We start from the raw sequence: 23688 nt of genomic DNA on the forward strand, positions 1-23688 counted from the left end.
CAAGCAAAAGGAAGTACTTCTTCACACAGCAGACAGGCAACCTGTGGAACTCATTGGCAGGTAATGTGAAGCCCAAAACTATAACAGGATTCAGAAAAGCATTAAGTACATTGCTGGAGGATAGGTCTATCAATGACTGTTAGCCAAGATGGTCAGGAATGCAACCTCAAGCTCTGAGTGTCCCTAGCCTCTGTTTGCCAGAAGCTGGGAGTGGAGGACAGGGATGGATCACTTAATGATTGCCTGCTCTGTTTATTCTCTCTGAAGCATTGGCCACTATCAGAAGACAGGATACTGAGCTAGATGGACCATTGGTCTGACCTAGTATGGCCGTTCTTATGCCTAGGTGTATAACTCCCATTGATTTTAATGCTAGGCTAGGTGCTTTTGGAAATCTCACTAGGCACATATCTGTATCTTTAAACACGTGAATAGTCTGGCTGCACATAACTAGCCAAAAGTTTAGAGCAACCAGGACCTCAGATTTTATTTCCTACCTTCCCTTTGAAGTATTTCTCTGGTAGTGACATTACCTAACTTTCTCCTAGTATGCGTTGTATGCACTGTCGTCGTAGCCATGTCAGTCCCAGGATATTAAAGACACAAGTGTGTGTTGGCACTCTCTCCATCAGGAAAAAAATCTAGTTGTTCCCTTGTCCCCACTCCTTACATCATTATTGTCTCCTTTAGGCCTTGATCCTCCAAGTAATTCCCTGTGCAGACACTCCTACAGCCACTGGGGCTCCACTGAATTCAAATGGGTGCAGAGTTGATCCACAAGGAACCATTTGCTGGATTGGGACCTTAGATTTAAAGCTTTTACTAAGAGATATTTCCCTCCATCTTAAAGAGAGATTTTGTTACTGATCCAGATCAAGGGGATTATTGACAATCTGGTTATAATGAAAACTCCACTGTCAGAGTTCTCTACATCACACAAGGTGTCAGAGTTCTACAAGAAAAGACTGGATGGTGGATTAAATAGTTCCCTTGACTCGGCACCGGTAAAAATGCATTAAATATCTTGTTGCTTTTCTCTAACCACTGTCCAATGTCTCAACTGCAAGAAGATATGTTCCTTAGAACATTCAAAGCAAGAAAATAAATGGATTCTTAAATTCATAAACATGTACATATATGCACACATTTCTCAGACTGGATATGGAAGCAGCCTCATAGCTGGAATCACACATAAGGGCCCACAGATCTGACAAGGCTAAGAGGGAGTCGGGGATTATATTTCTCCTTCTGCATCATCAAGAAAATTGTTTAGTAAGTGCCAATCAGTGACACCAGTGCAAACTCAGTGATGGAGATGTGGGTTGTACAGCTGTCAGTGAGTTCCTAATCTGAAGGCAATAGGGATTCCACAACTCAAAGTAAGGCCCTAATTTTCCCTGTTGCCCCTATATGGCAGGTGATTACGTATAAGAAAAGAACCTAGTTAGACTCTTGGATCCTAGGTTTCAGAGCTGTCATTATGAAAAACAAGTCTTGGAATTTGAGCACAGGTGATATGGAATCATAAAGGGAAAGGTCTAACCCATTTTACAGATATGTAGTGTGGTTCTACTATGAAAGGTGTAAGTGCTTTCTCCTGGGGACTGTAGCAGATCACTGACTCACCGGTGCGGCACCTCCTGCTAGGCATCCGGGAATTAGCTCTCTCAGCCCTGGAGCACCCTCTACAGGCCGGTGTCTCGCCCTCTGTTGCCTCCCCTCTGCAGTCCCTTTATCTCCATCATGTATAGGCCCCACATCCCTCCCAGACCACAGTGCCCCTTACCTTGGGGTGCTGCCCCTCAGCCAGGGAACCCCACTCCCCTGAGCCCACCTCACTTTAGTGACCCACTGCCAGTCTTCATCTAGCCCAGATGCAGGGGCAAACTGCAGTCTGCAATGGCCACTCATCATTGGCTAGAAGGTTGGACTTTCCCTTCAACCCCAGTACCTCCTTAGGCCTTCCTGTCAGGCCTCAACCTGGGAGGTCACCAGGCCTGAGCTCCCCAGCTCAGCCTTCCCCGGCACTGCTCTGTTGAAGGTACCCTGTGCTCCCAGGCTGCCCAGTCCTTCCCACCCCAAGGCTGGAGTAAGACTGCTTTCCTCCTAACTCACAGCCCTCTTTATAGGAGCCCTGCTGGGCCCAGACTGGCTGCTACCTGCCTTCCCCGATTGGCTCCTCGGGGCAGCCCTTTCCCAGAGCTGGTTTTAACCCCTTTCTCCCAGGAGCAGGGTGCTCGCCCCACTACAGAGACAATTATGTCTTTTCTAAACATATTGTTGCCAACTCTTGCGATTTTATGGCAAGTCTCCCATTATTCGGTGTTTCTCTTAAAACTCCAGCTCCTAGAGTTAAGAGAATCTCAGACACATGCGCACACAACATTAGCCCTGATGGTTGTGGAGAATATTATGAAAATATAACTCAAGAGCACCCTAAAGGCTGAGAAAGCAGAAAATGAAAAGAACCCACAATATATTTTTTTTAAAAAAAATTCACATGATTTCTAAGAAAAATCTCATGATTTTTTGAGACCTGATTCAAGATTTTTGAATGCTTGAGGTTGGCAATACCCTGAATGTTTTTCTGAAATTCAAAACTTAGGCCCTGACTCTGCAGTGAGGTCCCTGTGCTCATGTACAACCCCGCCGAAGTCAATGCAGATCCCTGCACCCACATGAAATGCATTGACTTCAGTGAGGCTTTGAACAGGTTTAGGGGGTTCCCTGCATGCAGCTTGCTGCCTTACTTCTTTACCAGTTTCAGAGTAACAGCCGTGTTAGTCTGTATTCGTAAAAAGAAAAGGAGTACTTGTGGCACCTTAGAGACTAACCAGTTTATTTGAGCATGAGCTTTCGTGAGCTACAGCTGCTGTAGCTCACGAAAGCTCATGCTCAAATAAACTGGTTAGTCTCTAAGGTGCCACAAGTACTCCTTTTCTTTACCAGTAACATTCAGTTGCTAGAAGTACGTTTAGCTTATTGTGTACTCGATGCTAACTTCAGCCAGCTACTTCTTTTGCTGGAGTAACAATTGCAGACTCAGGACCAATGTGATACGTAGCTGCTACCTGGGCAAAATATCAGGAAAATATCTTAAGCTAGCTAGGGGATAGAAGGTGAAAGAGAGGACAGAGGCACTAAATAGGGAAAGACAGCTTGCCAGCCGGGAAGGTTAGTTTATTACTTTCCAGTGGAAAGGCACTATTTTAAAATCTCTGGTGTCTGATAACTCAAAAATTCCTCTTTGTGACTGGGTTTTTAAGTCTCAGACATATGAACAAGAGATTTTTCTGAGCATATTTGCAGCTTTATACCATGAGATGCTAGCCAAAGAACTCTAAAACCAGAAAGGGGCACATGGTTTTCTTGACTCGGATGATGTATATTTATAGTGAACCTTCAGAATTGGACAAAAGGGAGTGGGACACTTATCAAGCTAGAAGCTGATAAGGGAAGCTATTCACAACATTCTTAAGAAGTATTGTTTCATTGGACACTGGAGACCAACCAAGCATTCAGGCTTTGGGGTGGGAGGAATTCGCCTGATTTTTAAGAGAGCTACAGCCCAGCCTCCCATTATAGAGGCACAGTCTTGTGCTCACAAATAATTGTGCCCACAAAAAGGTAATTTTTAGACAAGATCTCCTGTCTTGAATGTGACAAACCAGATCTATCTGTGTCAGTTCTGCCAGGCTAACAAAAGTGGAAAGCCGTAAGCATTTATTTTTCCCACTACAGGCAGCATTGATTACTCTGAAGACACACAGGGAGCAGACCTGTGCCTTTCTTCATAGATGTTAACTTGTTTTAATGCCCCTACAAGGGCGTAGAACCAATATAGTTACTACACAAGGGAGATGTTAATATATGGGGGAGGATTTAATTCTCCTAAAGAAAAAATTAGGGAGATCCATATAAAAATAACTAAAAAATTATGTACTATACTGGTTACATTGTAGTGAGCCGCAGAGTTAAGAAAAGTTTAATAGTTTAGGCTGGGAGGACTGTTTCAAAATTTTTGCTCCATGGGTACACATAGAAGCACCAGTTAGGTACTGAGAAATGAAAATTTCCAGAAACTTAGGGGGGGGAAGTGTGTGGTATTTGATAGCTTTAAACTGAGAAAGGCCACTCAAAGTAGTTTTACAGCAAATGCCATCATCCTTTTCCTCCACTGAGCTAGCCACCTACAATAGTTAGGGAACACCAAGCATACCCTCACTAGGTCTCCTCTTGACAACCACTGTTCCCCCAACATCTTTCGACAAGACTGAAGGGATCAATGCTGGGGAGATAGTGTGATTTTTCTGCAAGCATTGCCAAAGTCAAGACTTTCTGTTTGCTTCCTGAGCTGCACATCTAATCAAGGAGAAAGCATTTCACACAAGCTGCTTGAGTTGCTTGTTTTCAAGGGAACCAAATGGGATTATGAAAAATAGGATGTAAATTGGGATGATGAGCATGACATTACTAATTCTGTAAAGCACTTCTAAGCAAGCAAACAAATATCCTTATTGCATTTTTTGATTTAAGTCCCATGCTAGTCTGTGAAACAGGAAATAAAATAGTATTTCCTGAGGGAAAGAAAAAGGAGATGAAGGGTCAGCCTAGAAAATTAACAAGGCTAACCCTTGTTTTGTGCACTGATTCATTTAGACCATCACTATTCCCGTTGAGGCTGGGGTAGTTGCTCATCACAGAATGCACTGTATTCTAGTGGATCAAGCTGGGCACTAGGACTCAGGAGACCTGGGTTCTATTCCTAGCTCTGCCACTGGTCTGCAGGGGGACCTTGGGTAACTCCCTTCCCCTTTCTACGCCTCAGTTTCTCCATCTGAAAAATGGGGATAATGATACTGACCTTGGTAAAGTGCTTTGAGGTCTAAGGATAAAAAGTGCTATATGAAGAACTGGTCTGACATCGACAATGAAATTCAATAAAGTATTTAATTTGGGAAGAAAAAAATCAGGTGTACAAATACAACATGGGGAATAACTGGTTTAGATGATAATACTACTGAAGAGGATCTGGAGGTTATAGTGGATCACAAATTGAATATGAGTCAATATTTTACTGTTGCAAAAAAGGCAAATACCATTCCAGGATGTAGTAACAGGAGTGTAGTATCTAAGACCTGGAAGGTAATTGTCCCACTCTGGTTGGCCCTGGTGAGACCTCAGCTGTAGCAGTGTGTCCAGTTTTGGATGCCACACTTCAGGAAAGATGTGAACAAATTGGAGAGTCCAGAGGAGAGCAACAAAAATGATAAAAGGCTTAGATAACATGGCTGCGAAGACAAATTTGAAAAGGACTGGACATGTTTAGCCCATGTTGAGAAAAGAAGACTGAGGGATGGGGGAAGGACCTGATAACAGTCTTCAAACACTGTATGTTCAGAGCTGCTATAAAGAGGATGCTGATCAATTGTTTTCCATGTCCACTGAAGGTTGGACAAGAAGTAATGGGCTTAATCTGCAGCACAGGATATTTAGGTTAGATGTGAGGAAAAACTTTCTAAGAATAGTTAAGTACTGAAACAGGTTGCCAACAGAGATCATGGAATTCCCATCATTGGAGGTTTATAGTAACAGGTTAGACCAGTGCTTTTCAGCTTATTTACCATTGTGGGCCACATATGCATCCACACAATATATTATTCCTGGGGGGAATTCTGTGCAAAAAAATAAAAATTCTGCAGCAAAAAAACAACAATTCTGCCCAGAATATTTTAAAATTCTGCATATTTTATTTGTCAAAATACAATTATGCCAGCTTCAATTATTTTGGTAATTTATTTCAAAATACCTGTCAGCAAATATGTCTGTAACAGTACAGACCTTGGGAGATAGGCCAATCCTCACTTACAGACAGCCCCCCAACCTGAAGCAAATACTCACCCGCAACTACACACCACACAACAAGAACACTAACCCAGGAACCTATCCTTGCAGCAAACCCTGTTGCAAACTCTGTCCACATGTCTATTCAAGGGACACCATCATAGGACCTAACCACATCAGCCACACCATCAGGGACTCATTCACCTGCACATCTACCAATGTGATATATGCCATCATGTGCCAGCAATGCCCCTCTGCCATGTACATTGGCCAACCCGGACAATATCTATGCAAAAGAATAAATGGACACAAATCCGACAACAGGAATCATAACATTCAAAAACCAGTAGGAGAACACTTCAACCTCTCTGGCCACTCAGTAAAAGATTTAAGGCTGTCAATTTTGCAACAGAAAAGCTTCAAAAACAGACTCCAACGAGAAACTGCTGAGCTTGAATTAATATGCAAAGTAGATACCATTAACTTGGGTTTGAATAGAGACTGGGAGTGGCTGGGTCATTATACATATTGAATCTATTTCCCTAAAGTTAAGTATCCTCACACCTTCTTGTCAACTGTCTAAATGGGCCATCTTGATTATCACTACAAACGTTTTTTTTCTCCTGCTGATAATAGCTCATCTTAACTAATTAGCCTCTCTCAGTTTGTATGGCAACTTCCAACTTATCTGTATGCATATATATATATATATATCTTCTTACTATATGTTCCATTCTATTCATCCGATGAAGTGAACTGCAGCCCATGAAAGCTTATGCTCTAATAAATTTGTTAGTTTCTAAGGTGCCACAAGTACTCCTGTTCTTTTTGCAATACAGGAATGTATTTCTTGCACCCCTCAGAAGCAGTGCAAAGGCTTGGGGGAGTTGGAGTAACAGAGGAGCTGAGGGAGAGGAAAGGAGCCTGGAAGTAAACCTAGAGGGTGTGTGGGAGTAGTATAGAACAGATATTTTTGAGGGGGGGGGGATTGTTAGGGAATTGTGGAGCCTCCCCCATGCAGACACTTGCTGATCCCGAACCTCTCCCATTCAGTTGGACACATCTGTCCCTCTTCCCCATGTGTCCCTACAGCTCCCTCCCCCATGCCCGATGTGGCCCTGCAGCACCCCTCCCATTCAGCCCCTGGCTCAATTCTGTCAGTCCACTAGCTCCTGAGCCCAAGCCCTAGTCTATCCCCCCAACTAGCCACTCTGAACCCCAGTCTGTGACCCCCAGCAGCCTCGTGTGCCCCACTCTGTCTGTTCTAACCTGGCTCAATGGGCAGGGTGCTCTGATGAATTCAGGCAGCTGCTAGCTGTTCTGGTGCCACAAAGGCCTCTGGTGGGTGAAGGTAGAACTGCAGCATTTCTCAGGTAAAATGTATTTTCTGTGGAAAAAAAATTCTGCACTGGTCATGAATTCTGCACATGCACAGTGGCACAGAATTCCCTCAGGTGTAAATACATATTCTACCTGTATGGCCCTGAGGATGTCACATGGGCCGCAGTTGTGTGATGATTGGGCGACAAGTAGCCCACAGATCATGGGTTGAGAACAACTGGGTTAGACAAACACCTGGACAGGGTGCCTGCCTACACACGCCTACACACATGCCTACACACACACACAAACACACTCTCACTCTATTTGGTTATACTCCACATCAGATCTGTATATATTGGATCCTATTTATATCAAGGGTAAAACTGGATGACCAGTGCCAAGCTCAATGTCTTCCTGACTTCATAGCCCATGTTATTCAGTTAAAAGCACCCATCAGTCTGCTATTAAATGCAATAACTGATCCTATTTATAATTTGGTCCATGCTTTGAAATGAAATTAAAAGGACAGAATTGGTGGAACCCTTGGAATGAATGGTTCTACAGTGAACATGTTTTATATCTGTGACATTTTCAAAGCGCTGAAGCAAACCTTTGTTTTCTGCTTAGGACCTGTAATATTTAAGATTGGTTTTGCTGCCATTTAAAAGTTTTTTTTCCATAAGATGCACACACCTGGAATATTTCCATTTTTCTAATCAGAATATTTGTATTTTTGTGAGGATGCCTTTTTCTGTAGGAGATGCTTCAGCAGGAATATTATTCTGGAGTCTTAAAGAAGCAGGGGATGTGTTTTAGTTTCTGTCCAATCCCTGACTATGTGAGCTCAAATGCAACACAGTATTGGTGAATGGGCTTCCACAAGATCAGGTCGGAGGGGAGAGCACGCTGCAGAGCTGACAAGCCACCCTTTGAGCCCCCGAGCCTGATTCCACTGGTATTTAGTGCTCTCTCTTCATAATCAAACAGCAGAGGTAATAAGGGAGAGAGATTAACAGGCAGCAATGCAATGGGGGAGTCTGTCCTGAGCTGTACTGTCAGGGGGGATGAGAACAATGTTCGGGGGGGAGGTACACCATGCAGATGCCCAAGGATGGAGACTGGAATTCGCCAGTATGAGTCTTCACTGAAATCTCAAATGTCAGCAAGGAAACACGTTTGATAATTGACCTCCAGGGGCTTACTGTTGGGTGCTTCCCTGTGGCTAGGTCAGGGGATTAGCTCCACTCAGGTCAGATGCCCTCCTTCCAACAATTGTTCACACTGCATCCCCACCCCTTGATCTCCAGACTCGCAGCTCTCCCTCTTCATGTCTCAGCCCTCTGGCCAGCTCCCTGTATAGTCTTCCCTTTCTGGGGTATCAAAGTCCCACTGAGCCATTCTAGACAGTCTTCTGCTCCAAGGCCAGGTCCTACACTACTTTCTCTGTGGCTGGCAGGGAACCCAGGCTCATCCCCTACTCCAGGTTCCAGTTCAGGGAGCCTCTGTCAAGTAACTCCAGGCTGCTTGCTCCCAAACCCTCTTGCTATTTCCCTAGATTCATTCCTTCTTCCCTTCTCTATCTTCTAGCCCGCTCCTCTGGGTCTGCCAGCCCAAACTCCCTCCTCCCAGGGAGTAACTAGATTACTCCTTTCTTTGGCTTCTTGCCAGACACTGTAGCTCCAGACACACCTCCCTTTTCCCAGGGAGAGACTGCATGCTACTTTCCTTGCAGCCCTCTTCTGCCCAGCTGGGATCCATCATCAGTTAGCTTTTCAGGCCTTGACTGTCTCCGAGGTGCAGCCCAACAAGCTGCTTGGCCTTGTGTGGGGTGGACACCCCGTCACAATGACAGGGAGAGTGAAAGAGAGATTTATAACATTATGGGAAACGCTTGGCAGAGTCGAAAAACATAAAAGAATGCATCAAGGTGGCATGTCAATACAAAAGCACCCTAGCACTCACATCAAAACCTGAGCAACACGCACAGGGTTGTCACCTCATGCTGTTTGCTGGTACTTCACTGTGTGATGAAGTCAATAACACATTTGACTAAATGGTGTTGGTCAGAACAGTACCGTACTTTTTAGAAAAAATACCTGGCAACGATCCCTTGCTGTGGGATTGTGTAATAATATTGCATTAACAGAGGGATTCATGTGGCTTAGCACTTAACATGGGACATGGATAGGAACAGCACCAGAACAGAAGATGCACACCACAAATAAAGACACTTTGCTTTAAAAACAAATGCCTAACTTTGGAAGCAAGCAGCTCAATGCTCCTTTTGGATACATTTTAGCCAGGAATATATCTTAATAACAGGTCTGGTCCAGTATTTCTTAAGTACCCCAAACGTCCATTGACTGCAGTTAGTAAGGAATACAGAATCAGATCTCTATAGCTCATTCAGATATCTTAAATCTTAACCCTTTGTGGTCCAATTTGAAACTGACTTGAATCTGGATGGAATGATTCAGGAGAAGTTCCCTGTAACAAATTCTGGTGTTTTAATGAAAATAAAGATGCAAGCTCCGTACTCAAATACAAGTAGACTGGTTTGCCTACAGGATTTAATATATTGGTTTGAGGTGTGGATATGGAACAATTTACGGTAATGCTTTCTGGAACTGAATTAAGTTACAATAATATTCTGTCGAATGCTGTGAAGGAAGCAAAACAAGAATTTGATCAAGTTAGACTCTCATGTGCAAAAGAGTAGGGTAAACAGGTCTGAATTTATTCAGTTAAGGTAAGTACCATACCACTCAGCTTGAACATTTGAGGTGGCTCACAAATTTTAGGCCAAGGTTTTTTAAAATCTTGTTTAGACATTTAAACAAGTGGCTAGATTTTCAAAGGTGCTCAACTCCCAGCAGTTTCCCACTGACTCCCTATTTAGGTGCCTCAATATGGATTTAGGAGCCCATCTCTAGGCACCCCTATTTGATAATCTTGTTCTGTGTTTTTGCTTCACATTTATATAAGCACAACATTCCACATAAAGCTGTCCAGTAGTGGGATATACCTTAAAGCAGGACTTCTCAACCTTTTCCACACCAGGATCCACTTTTCCATACAACTCCTGCTCCTCATCTAGCCAGAGCCCCTGTCCAATTTGGCAATATTGGAAGGACACAGTGGTTGTGACCAGTGCTTAATCTGTAATGAAGGTCCTGAGGCTCAAGCAATTAGATGCCGGAGCTTAAGCAACTTTTTTAATTTTAATAACTGATGTGGCAAGCCTAGAGGTGCTGGGGCTATGAACTGCCAAGCCTAGAGGTGCCGGGGCTCAGCCCTGGCACAAATTAAGCACTGGGTGTGACTCCTTGACACCTCCTTGGGTCCATGATCCCAGGTTAAGAACCCCCATCTTAATAAGAACCCCCATCCTTGGAGTTTGGGATCAGTAATCCCAGTTTTCATCCTTACTGGATACATTCTTTTAGCCACACATTTCAGCTCTTCTCTTCTCCAGCTTGGCTAACGATGAGCATTACCACTAATGATGAGGAGCATTACACTGCCATGTATGAAAGTGGCTTATATGTTAACACAAAATTGGGGAAGAGGAAGGAAAGCCATGGAGAGATCTTACAGCTTGAGAAGCGAGGCCACCAATGTTACCACATATTTCCACTCTGGGGAGAAATAATGCCCTGGAATTTTAACCACTCCAGCCAATGAAAGAAGAGGGTGCTATAAAATATCAGTGTAGAAATTGCACCCAATGGATACAGATCAAGAATGACAATGTTCCCATGGGAATTTCTTCCTTCATCTGTCCACTGTTCTATTCGACAAACCGAACAAAAAAAGCAACAAAGCAACAGCCTGTTAATGCCACAGCAGATGCACAAATCACAACCACTATTACACTGCCCGCAGCACTGACCAAGAACCCTAGGCCCCCTCCAACAATGATCTGTGCCAGCTGCACCATGCAAGTGAGAGCCGCGCAGTCAATTCCCTTCCCTCTTCCAATGGCCTCAGTTTCTCCTCCATGCTGTTCCTTTTGGCTCTGCAAATAAGCATAAAATGAAACCCAATCAAATGAGACAACTGATTAATATACAATAATACCTAGCTCTTGTATAGCATTTTTCATCAGTAGATCTCAAGTGCTTTACAAAGGCAGTCACTATCATTCTCCCCATTTTACAGGTGGGGAAACAGAGGCACAGAACAGAGAAATGATTTGCCTAAGGTCACCCAGCAGCAGAATTAGGAATAGACCCTATGTCTCGAGTCCCACATCAGTGCTTTAACCACCAGACTACAGTGTTCTGAAGGGAAACCATTGTACTACATGCAGCTATTGCCAGATCATCAGATAGCTGCTGCCAACAATGGATGCTGGCTTGCTTGCTCTCTCTTTATTCTTCTGGTGTCTAAAATGTGCTAGTCCCACGCTCTGGGTGCATGTGTAGTAGTTACAGAATGAAAACAATCATTCAGATACAGTCCTTACAAACAATGACAAACTCTCCAAATCCCTACACAACCCTCAACTGTCCCATTACCTTCTCCCTCTACAGGCATGCCCAGCCAGGGGGAAAATGGACCTTGCAGCATGACTTGAAGGTCAGCAGATTCAGCCTCTGGCAAACCAAGGCAGGAAGAGAATTCCACAGTAGAAGACCATGCACCAAGACTGCCCTGCTTCCTGGTCTGATCGCAGCAGTCACAGTAAACATATGGGAGAGAGAGGGGTATCTAGACTAGTCCACAGCGTATTTAAAAGTTTCAGTGCCAAAGCAACAGCCTTAATTGCACCCAGGTGAGGTATCCTAGACAACAGGCAGGCAACATGGCCTTACCATGAGGCGAACTGAGGAGGCCACCTCAGGTGCCAGACTGTGGGGGGGGGGGGGGGCGCCACTAGGACCCAGAGTGTAGAAAATTGTGTCTGCTGCTGGTGCATATGTATTCTCTCTACTGGAGAAACACAGAGATGGTGGAGTGCTGTGCTGGAGGAAGGAGGGCACAAGAGATATAACAGGCAGGCAGGAGAAAAGGTGAGAGGGAATAACAGAAAGCAGCAGGAGCTGCAGGGAGAGAGAGGAGGAGGAGCCTCTTATGTACCTCTCTAGCACCCCCAGGAGCCTGGAGTGAGTAACACCAGCTTCTCAGGGAGCTTCCTGTTTCCTGCTGCTTCCCTGAACCCACTTGAGGAGAACAGGCAGTCAACTGAAGTAGTAGGAGCCAGTTAGGCCTTTAAGACGCTGATATCTTCCCTTACTTAGGCCCTGCTACCAGCCTGCTTATTTGTCCCCTTCAACTGAGTGTTGAGAGCCACTATAGCTGGCACAGAACAGCAGTCATGAGTGAAAGAAGAAAACGCCCCTCTGGGGCAGCATTCAGAAAAAGGAAGAAAGCAAAGGAAGCTTTTCTATCTAAGCAGGAAGGAGCTCTCCTGAGATACATAGGCACAAATGTTCACGGTGAGCCTTCCGGCCCCAGTGAGGATGTGAGTGGTGAGGAGATGCCTGATCTTCCAGTTAGTCAGAATGCGGGTGACCAGCTACTGCAGCATCCATATCTCCATCTCAAATGGATGTAACCATGCACATTCCTGAAGAAAAGTGTAGATCAGAGAAGAGTGTGGTGGAGGTGCAAGAAACAGCTGGTGCTGAGTTTAGTTCCTTAAGTCTAGATTATCCAGGACTGTGGACCCACTTGAGCAATAGCCTGAGGGACTTCCTTGTACTGCATGGACCACAGCAAGTGAAAAACTCCATGTTCCCCAAAGACAATGAAAACAGAAGTTTCCATCCCACACATTACTGGCGTGAAATTCCCAATGGTGACAAAGTGGAGAGGCCATGGCTTATATACTCAAAAACCCAGAATGCTGCATACTGGTTTTGTTGCAAACTCTTCCAGTCTAATGTTCCAGCCACATTGGGTTCTACAGGAACAAAGGACTAGAAAATTCTGGCTAGAAATCTGGCATGCCATGAGAAGGCAGCAAATCACCAGAGAGCATTCCATAGGTGGAAAGAGCTTGAGGTGAGACTAAGGTTAAAAGCCACCATAGATGGTCAGCATCAAGAGAAGATTGCATCAGAGTCTCTTCACTGGAAAAATGTTCTGAAAAGGCTCATTGCCATTGTGAGAATGCTTGCTACCCAAAACCTAGCACTGTGTGGCACTTCAGATCGGCGTATGTGCCAAACAATGGGAACTTCCTTAAAATTGTGGAGCTGATGGCTGAGTTTGATGCTGTACTCCAGGAGCATCTAAGAAGAGTCACCACCCAAGAAATGTACACACACCACTACCTTGGAAAAACAATTCAAAATGAGATCATACAGTTACTGGCAACAAAAGTCAAACAGAAGATTGTGGTAGATCTGAAGTCAGCAAGATATTATTCTGTTATTCTGGACTGCAGAGTTAACATCAGCCATATGGAAGAAATGACCTTAATGGTGCTTTTTGTAATAACAACTTAACCTAGTGAAAATGTCCCTGCAATGGTGACTGTCAGAGGGCATTTTCTAGAATTTATTGACATTGATGATACTACAGGAGCTGGTATGACAAATATGCTTCTTAAAAAGCTGGAAGGTATGGGAATTGCGATAGCTGACATGAGAGGTCAGGGCTACGATAATGGTGCCAACATGAGAGGAAAGAACAGAGGAGTGCAGACACGGATCCGAGAGTTAAACCCTCGAGCTTTTTTTGTCCCATGCAGTTCTCATTCATTGAACTTGGTGGTCAGTGATGCAGCATCAGCTTCTAGTAAGGCTGCTGAAATTTTTAATGTAATTCAAAGCATCTATGTATTTTTCTCTGCATCAACTCATCGATGGCAAATTTTGAAGCAACATCTGGGAACATCCTCTCTGACACTGAAACCACTGAGTGCCACATGATGAGAAAGTTGAGTGGAGGCGATAAAGCCTATCAAACACCAGATTGGGAAGATAGATGATGCCATAGTTTCCATTATGGAGGATAATGCTATGACAGGAACTGTTCGTGGGAGAATAGTGGCAGCGGGAAATGGAATCAGCAGAAACATACATAACTTCAAGTTTCTTCTGTGGCTTAGTGTTGTCGCATGACATACTGTTTGAAATAAATGTTTTAAGCAAGAGACTCCAAGGTGTTGACCTTGATATATCGGGAGCAATGGAACAACTGGACAAAGCAAAGTCATATGTACAGTCTTACCGGTCAGATGAGGGATTTCAAAACGTTCTGAAGAGTGCACAAAAGTTGGCAGAGGAACTTCACACTGAAGCTATTTTCCCACCCATTCAAGAACACAAGAGTCACAGAAGATGAAGACATTTTGATTACGAGGCACAGGATAATCCCATAAGAGACCCTAAACAACAATTCAAAGTTGAATTCTTTAACCAGGTGCTAGATTGTGCAATATAGTCAGCTGAAGAACATTTCATGCAGCTCAAGGAACACAGCAGTGTATTTGGGATATTGTATGATATTCCAAAACTCTTCACTATACCTGAAGAAGACCTACAACAGCAATACAGGGCACTAGAGACACTGTTGACATGTGCGGTATTGATGCAAGTGATTTAGGTGATGAACTGAAAGCCTTTTCAAGATACATTTCAGCAGGATCAATTCCAAAGGCTGTTCTGGAATATATGTGTACAAATAAGATGACCACCCTCTTTCCAAATGCTTTTGTTGCTCTGCGCATACTTCTAACACTTCCTGTAACAGTTGCCAGTGGAGAACGCAGCTTCTCTAAGCTGAAGTAAATAAAAACACATCTACGCTCCACAATGACACGGGAGAGGCTGGTCGGCCTTGCAACCATCTCAACAGAGCATGAACTGGCCCAGACTGTGGACCTTCAGCAGGAAGCAGTTCAAATCTTTGCAACCAAGAAGGCACGGAAAGCACCACTTTGATTATTCAAACAGATAAAAATACCTGTGTTTACTATGCAGACAAGAAAAATTACATTTGCTTTTCAGGCATTTGAAAGTTAAGTGTTACTTAAAATTTTTGAACAAGGCATTTTAAGTTGTTAGTTCTCCTTCACTGGGGTAGGCAGCAGAGCAGTACCGTGAGAGGAGCAGAACAGGAAGAAGGCAGAATTGAGACCTTTCAAAGTTTTGGCCCAAGCGAGAGGGCATGAGGGCATTTGAGCTCCCCGCCTCAGATGCCAAAATGTTGTGGGCCGGCCCTGGCAACAGGAATCCTACCCATACACACACACACGCACACACACCAGGATCCCTCATAATGGGGTACCATGGTGAGGAGTGCACTTTGGTGGGCCTCTGAGCAGCCCATACCACAACCTTGCCGTGCCACTAGTTAGTGCTTAATGCTGAACAGCAGCCATTCTCCCTTCCCCGGCAGTGCACCAGCATTGCACATGGCTGGATTTAGCCCTTCATATCTGAAAACCATCTATAGTCTGGAAATCTTCTGCGTAACAAATACTGTTATGAACTCTGGGGGTCAAACAGCTGGTGCAAAACCATAAAATCCTTTTATTTCTAAGTAGCAAAACACAAGATTTGTCTTAATTCATATGTGTGGACTGCATTGTGAAAGAATTGTTCTTCTTCTCTTTGTGATACTAAAATTGAGTGATAATTTATTGTGACAAAGTTCCTCCTCTACTTTGGTGGGTATTGCACTTATTGGCGGATTTGCTCGCCTTGGAGCTTCACAGCAGCCCTCAGTTTGGCAGTTTTCGTGAATCCACAGTCCAGGTCAACTCCTCCTGTGTCTGACCAGGAGTTGGGAGGTTTGAGGGGAACCCGGGCCCACCCTCTACTCCGGGTTCCAGCCCAGGGCCCTGTGGAATGCAGCTGTTTAGAATGCCTCCTGGAACAGCTGTGCGACTGCTACAACTCCCTGGGCTACTTCCCCATGGCCTCCTCCCAACACCTTCTTTATCCTCACCATAGGACCTTCCTCCTATTGTCTGATAATGCTTGTACTCCTCAGTCCTCCAACAGTCCACGTTCTCACTCTCAACTCCTAGTGTCTCTTGCTCCCAGCTCCTCACACGTGCACCACAAACTGAAGTGAGCTCCTTTTTAAACCCAGGTGCCCTGATTAGCTTGCCTTAATTGATTCTAACAGCTTCTTGATTGGCTTCAGATGTTCTAATTAGCCTGTCTATCTTAATTGTCTCCAGAAGGTTCCTGATTGTTCTGGAACCTTCCCTGTTACTTTACCCAGGGAAAAGGGACCTACTTAACCTGGGGCTAATATTTCTGCCTTCTATCACTCTCCTGTAGCTATCTGGCCCAACACTGTCACATTATAGATTCACTTTGCCCCTCTTGCAGACTCCTGAACACAGAGGATTTGTGGTAAGCACTCACTGCAAGATCAAAGAACAAGAGATAAGGAGAGTTTCAGTGCTTTGTGGTGAGTGGGCAGCTTGCTCAGGGAACACAACGCCTGTGCTGTTAAGTATGCTTGTTGATTTCTTTAAGTTCTTTTCATATTGTATTTCAAAATGCTACTCAGACTCAATTTTTAAAAAAACTATGGGAAATTGCTACATGACATCATTCTGGAGAGCCCTCTTGTGGTGAGGGCCAACCTCAGCTTCCTCACAAGACTCTTCAGCCTATTCCCACTGTAGAGGTGACGTGGCCCTCCCACTTGGCTGCCGCCTATCCCTGTAAGTGCCTAAACTCATTTGGTGCCTAACTTTCCACTGCCAAAGTTCCGTAGATACCTATGTTTTGGACCATGTGCACTGCTGCCCCACTCTAAATGCCCAGATGCCTATCTCCCAACTATGCTCCAGGGGAAGAAGGGCACATTTGGCCACCTAAGTGAGGTGCAGGGCCTAATCCTGTAGGCAGCCTCTGAGCATGCCTACCAGATCAGGTCCCATTCAAAACGGAGCGGGAGGAAGAGGCACCTTATAACTTTTAGCCCACTGGATAGAGTACTGGCCTGGAATGTGGAAGACCCAGTTCAATCCCCCACCTCTGCCAGAGGGGGAAAAGGGATTGGAGCACAGCGGGTCTCTCACCTCTCAGGAGCATGCTCAAACCAGTGAGTTCTGGGAGAGTCTGAAGTCGACTGCCTTAGTCTCTCCTGTTGAAGCTGTTCCACTTTGGATTAAATAGTGATTGGAGCAGGGGGTCCTAACCACCAGGCTACAGAGTCATTCCCTCGCTTGCTCACTCCCTGGCCCAATGACTTTGGATAAATACCTAAATAGTCATTTGGCCAGAGGGAATTATTCTCTAGTACTCGAACCACTGGGTTATAGGGTGGGCATAACCTCCTCCTCCTCTTCCACATTCATTCCCATTTAAAGTTAGGGGCTGTGACTCTCAGCACTACAACACCTATGTCCCATCATGGATCCTACCCCGAGTGTCTTCCAAATCAGCTACAGATAACCATACTCAAATAACAGGGAACAAGCGAGCTTTGTACTCAATACGCAAGTGGAATTGAGAGGCCAATAGTTTACATCCTGGTGCAGTTCTGTTTTCACAGAAAGCCCATTGATTAAAAAGGTCTGCTCTTTGTTCTATGCTGGGTCTTGAATAACATGATCCAACCACATTTATTTTTGACTACATCATGCAAAAGCAAGTCATCTGGGGCATTTTGGACTCAAATCATAGTTTTTATTGAAATGGTGAATGTTTTACTGGGCTGTGCTTATTCTCATGATGTGCCTTTGGTTCCAAAGACAAGTACGTCAGTTTTTGAACAAATGCAGCCAACTATAAGATGCTTTTTCATTACTCTATCTTGTATATTTTAGAAGGTTTGAGATTAAAACTAACTTTGTTAGTGTCAGAACTGGTGAAACCATACCATCCAACAGCGTTAATCAAGAAGCAGGCATCAAAGTAGAAGCAGCTGGTTCTCTTCTGATTATCAATTTGAGGACATTGGCTTATTAAATATGAACTACACATTTCCACTTGACAGCTTTTAATTCAGTTACGTCTAGTGACGGATGGGTCTGAATCCAGCATCCCTGAACCTGCCCAGAACTAGATTTGCATTATGCATCTCATTCCTATCACCATAATGGGTTCAATTTCCCTTTCCTCTCCTCCCCCACATTTTAGCTTTGTGGTTCATCCCCATTCCTTATTAAGTCTTTCTAAAATACTTAGTGACAACTGATCTGGGCTGCCAAGAACAGAGAAATTAACTGGCAAAATTAAAAGTCAATTCTGGGAAATGTTCCATCACATGAAAAATACCCTCCAAGGATTCATTGGAATAAGAGCTTTCTGTAAGTCATCTTTCAACTGTCGGGTTGCAGTTTCACTTGCTCTTATAGTTGCTGTACTCTCACTGACTCAATCTAGCCTGGCACTGCTTGCAGCCATATATATTGTATCATGATTTGCTTTGCTCACATTTCATTTATTCATCTCCCCAAAGTTTCCAGTTCCAGCCTATACTGAAAACTTTTCTAAAGATCAAGTCCTCCAAATTCTTATTCATGTTTCAGATTCTCTCACCAATTTAAGACACTTGAGAGAACTTTTCTTTAAAGAGCTTAATACCTTACTCCGGGTTCCAGCCCAGGGCCCTGTGGAATGCAGCTGTCTAGAGTGCCTCCTGGAATAGCTGTGTGACAGCTACAACTCCCTGGGCTACTTCCCCATGGCCTCCTCCCAACACCTTCTTTATCCTCACCATAGGACCTTCCTCCTGGTGTCTGATAATGTTTGTACACCTCAGTCCTCCAACAGTCTGTGTTCTCACTCTCAGCTCCTAGTGCCTCTTGCTCCCAGCTCCTCACACGCACACCACAAACTGAAGTGAGCTCCTTTTTAAACCCAGGTGCCCTGATTAGCCTGCCTTAATTGATTCTAGCAGCTTCTTGATTGGCTTCAGGTGTTCTAATCAGCCTGTCTTAATTGTCTCCAGAAGGTTCCTGATTGTTCTGGAACCTTCCCTGTTACTTTACCCAGGGAAAGCGGACCTACTTAGCCTGGGGCTAATATATCTGCCTTCTGTTACTCTCCTATAGCCATCTGGCCCGATCCTGTCACACTTATCTTACATGACATGAAGGAACTGCTGTGCAGAGTAAGACGATATAATTGAGCATAAGAAATGAAGTCCTTTCAAGGTTTTCTTTTGGAATTGTATTTTCCACTGTGCAGGCTTGCATGCAGATTCCAAATATTTGTGTGGATAATGAGAAGCTATACTATACAGGATAAAAGCAGGGATGACACACATGCTTCAAGGCATGAGCTAACGACTTTCACAGAGGTCAGGAAGAAATGTCACCAATGGTAGGGCATGCCATAATTGTCCACTATGGGATTTCTTGTACCTTCCTCTAAACCATTTGGTGCTGACCACTCTCAGAGACAGAATGCAAGGCTAAATTTGACCTGGTAGGGCAATTATTATATTACTAGCATAACAAATACCTTATTTTTGTTTTCAGATAATTTAATGCTGAAGTGAATAAAATTCCATTTCTTTTAACAAATCATTTGTATAATACTTTTAGTTAACAAAGCTATTTACGTTTCCTTACACGTTTTGGTTATATACTTTAGGGACTCAGCTGCTTCCTCAGCTAGCGTACACTAGCCCAGCTCCACTGAAGTAAATAGAGCTTCACTGATTTATACAAGATGAGGATCTGGCCCTCAGTCTTGCTTGCAGTAACAGAGTTGTGCACAGACCTAGCTTGTAAAACTGATTATGTATGTCGTATATGATTGATTGGTATGATAGCAGTTCTGGGAGCCCCAATCAGAGATTAGAGCCCCTTTGTGCTAAACACTGTTCAAATATGTACCATACCTGGGTTTAAATAACATGTGATGTTAAACAAATGCCATTCTCAGAATGCTGAATGTTTCCCCCTCCTGCTCATGGGGAAATGTAGTCTAGTGGTTAAAGCACAAGATGGAACCACAGCTTGTAGGTTATATTTCCACTCCATCTTTGACTACTTATGTGGTAAGTCACTTAGGGCTTGTCTACACATGGAGTTATTCTGGAAAAGCTATTCCACTCTAAATTCACACCCGACCTTATATCAGAATGACTATCTTGTGTGGACAAGCTCTTAAGATACAATCCTGCAAGGAGCTCTGTGTGGACAATGTACCTAAAAGTATCCCAATGTCAGAGAGCAAGGGACTCCCTGATATCTGGTAGAGAGTTTCTGCTGGTGTGACCAGTTCAGTGTACCCCAACTCTTTAATGTAATAAACTGTATATGTATCATGGAAGGTATCATTGGAAAACCAACAACACACTGATCATTAATATTCTTGTGTGGGCTATGCACAATAAATGCTCAAGGGCCCATACAAACATGAAGAAAATGTGAGACTAAAATCTGTTTACCAGATAAGTCTGGGGAGTTTCTCCCAGACCAAAGATAAGCCAACACCTCCAGCCAGGTATCATCGGAATCGATTGACAATCACATGTCAAGTGGCCATTCATTTGCAGCAGAGGGGGCAGAAACAGATTACTTTGCATTATAGCAAACACCACCGGGGAAAAAACCAGCATGGAATGTCCTTAGCCACCAGATTCCATGTCTCCTTCCTCACAACTTGAATGAACTTTATTGCGGGGGGAGGAGGGGAGTAACCTTCAATAGAATACATTTCAAATGTTCACTGGACTATAAAAGGCGGGGGGGCAAAGATCCTCAAGTGAGCTGTCACCTAAGAAGACAAAGGAACCAAGCACTTTGGGCTTTGTGGGAGATCCTGACCAAGGGGTAGGTCAGCCATCTTTTGCTGGAAGGAAGTGTGAGAAGAACCTTACTTTGAACCGAAACTGTGGTTTTGGTAAGTCTGAGTCACTAGAAAGCTTATTTTTACTTTAGTTCATTTGTAACCCTTTCTAACTTTCTTCCTTCTACTTGGTACCACTTAAAATCTTATCTCCTTTAGTTAATAAACTTGTTTTACTTGTAAACTAAGCCAACCCAGTGTTTTGTGTGAATCAAGGTGATTGTTAACTCCAGTTAAAGTGATAAGCTGAGCAGTCTGTCTCTTTAGAGGAGCAAACAAACCGTAATATTTCTCTGAATGGTCCAGGAAAGGGCTGGAAATTGCAGAGCACAGGGTTTGGGGAAAAGTTGGGACTGGGAGCATGTTGGAGTCACTTGGCTAGTAGTGACCAAGGCTGGTGGAGACCAGAGCATAGTAGGCTACTGGAATTAGGGTTGCTGAACCGGAGTAGCTTAATACACAGACACTCCGTGCAATGCTTGTCTGCTGCCTACTAGTGACCAGGCTGGGAGCCAGAGCAGCAGAACATTTAAGGCACCCAGGGTTACAGGTCAGGCAGTGACATAATCCCTCACTAGTCTGGATTGCGTCCCACAACATGACAGACACCCTTTGCAGAAACCCATTGACTCAGTGGGGTTCCATGCAGACACATGGGTTTGCCTGTGTTGAGTGACTTGCAGGATTGGGGCCTCAGCCTCAGTTCCCTAAACTGATTCAGGCCTTCCCTCTCTCACAGGGTTGGCACAAACTTCATTTATGTTTCTCAAGTTCTTTGAGATGGTCAGGTGACAAGTACTTTATAATGGCAAATGATTTGTAATATTAGCATTGTTTATCACCACACTCTTGAAGCTCTGTACATTTGAAACTCCACCTTCCTCCATGGCACCTGTGCTGCCACAAATAATCTGAAATGAAAATAAAACCCCTTCTCCCATTAAAATGGACAAAACAAGGCAAATACCAATTCCTTCTTTACCTAGACATTAAACTCACCTCTTCCTCCCTATGATATTCTGCAATGAGGTTGAACGGGACAGTGTACAGAGTGCTGGACATGACTCCAAAGAGCGAGCACAGAGCCAGAGTAGAATATACCTTGGGAAACAGTCCAATAAACCCAGTGCCTATCCCAAAAAGCAGGTATCCAATGAAATAAAGTCCCTTTAATCCTACATAAGGCAGAAGAGCTTTTTGCAAGTCTGTGAAAAGAAAGGGGGGAAGGGGGGAAACTGTTGAGACTAAAAATAACCCAACCTAGTAATTGCAATAGTATTTCTTCCGAGCATTCAATTATAAGAGAATCTCTTTGACAAGCTGGGATGAAGACAAACAGATCCACGGTTTGACATCAGGAGCATCTGACATCAGTTTTAGACATTCCTGTTGGAGTCGAAGGCAGTATTACACAAATATCTGCAATTGAGAGCCAAGAGGAAAGGATCCACACAGGATTACAATAAGGCCATTTTATTAGATGCATAGTTCAGCCCCCCAAAAGTCTACTCACTTTTTTGCCTACAGAGAAAGTGAAAGCTTTTTTAACGTTTTTTTATATATTATTCCCTTATCGCCATGCCAAGGGCTAGTAAGCAGATTTTTGGCCCTGGGCTAACACATTTACACAATGATATTGCAGAGTGAGATTCATTTTTATCGCAAGGTCTTGCAATATACTGTGATGACTTTCTCTTGTGAGGAGCACAGGTGGGGAGAGGCCATGAAGAGATGGGCAACAGCTGCAGGATTGCTAGGTGAAACAGAACCTTAGAACTATCCTCAGCATATCCATTCTATCTCCAGCATTCGCCTTTGGGGTCATTTTTAATACTTATGGGCCACCTCTCCTGTTGAATAGTACCTCACTCCCTGAGTAGTCCCACTGCAATGGAATGAAAACTTGGGCTCAGAGCCACAAAGGGTAGGCACCTAAAACCCAGATTTAGGGTTTGGGCATCACTGTAATCCACAAAACCCCGTTCAGCTGCTACCTAACCTTATAGGCCCCTGACTCGGCACTTACATTTCTGCTATAAAAGTTCCCTAGGAGCCTGAACATTCGCACTGCTGCCTCACTGTAGTTGACTGGACACCTCTCTCATACCTAAGCTTCAGTGCAATCCATGGACTGTAGGAAGGCACATGCTCCTCTGCCTACCTTGCCTGTGGGGCCCAATCTGGTAGGCATGATCAGATAAATAGAGTCCCTGGACCCTAGGTCTCCCACCTCCTAGGTGTATGCCCTAACCACCAGGCTAGTGTCATTCTCCTTCTCTGGCACAGATGCTGGAGCTAGGGGTGCTGGGGGTGCTGCAGCACCCCTGGCTTGAGGCAATTTCCATCATATACAGGGTTTACAATTTGGCTCAATGGCTCTCAACACCCCCACTATACAAATTATTCCAGCACTCCTGTTCTCTGGCCTTGTTTATGCTGGCAGTGGCATGCAGGGACTATGTAGCTACACGCTGTAGTGGAAAGCAGGCTGTGTCCACACTCACTGCGGCGTGTAGCTACATGGGTCAGTGAAAGGCTCTGGCGGGGGGGAAGAACGACACAGGGAGCTGCCAGAGCCTTTCCCTGCTGCTGGAGTCTTTCACTGCAGTGGGGAAAGGCGCCAGCAGCTCCCTGCAACGGGAAAAGGCTCTGGCGGTGGGGAGGCAGTGGGACACTACATTGCTAAAAATAGCAATGTAGGTGGCAGAGGCACTGCATGGGCATGCGGAGAGCCACGTAGGGCACACGCCCTAAGGTTCTGGCGTGTCTTCACACGACTCAGCTAAACAGTGCCCAT

At 44.4% G+C, this 23688-nt stretch overlaps 1 protein-coding gene across 2 annotated transcripts in view; it reads right to left on the reverse strand.

Moving 5' to 3' along the window:
* Positions 1 to 5740: 5740 nt before the first annotated feature.
* SLC45A2 (solute carrier family 45 member 2) overlaps positions 5741 to 23688 on the reverse strand; it is a 36387-nt gene continuing 18439 nt past the window's right edge. For both annotated transcript variants that reach the window (XM_007068843.4, XM_043546988.1), the window contains 2 exons: positions 21891 to 22096; positions 5741 to 11185 (listed from right to left, as the gene is read on the reverse strand). In XM_007068843.4, the coding sequence (XP_007068905.3) occupies positions 10958 to 11185; positions 21891 to 22096 (434 nt within the window). In that variant the 3' untranslated portion in view covers positions 5741 to 10957. The remainder of the gene's footprint in view (positions 11186 to 21890; positions 22097 to 23688) is intronic.

The sequence above is a fragment of the Chelonia mydas genome, chromosome 5 (assembly GCF_015237465.2).
Source record: "Chelonia mydas isolate rCheMyd1 chromosome 5, rCheMyd1.pri.v2, whole genome shotgun sequence".
NCBI lineage: Eukaryota > Metazoa > Chordata > Testudines > Cheloniidae > Chelonia > Chelonia mydas.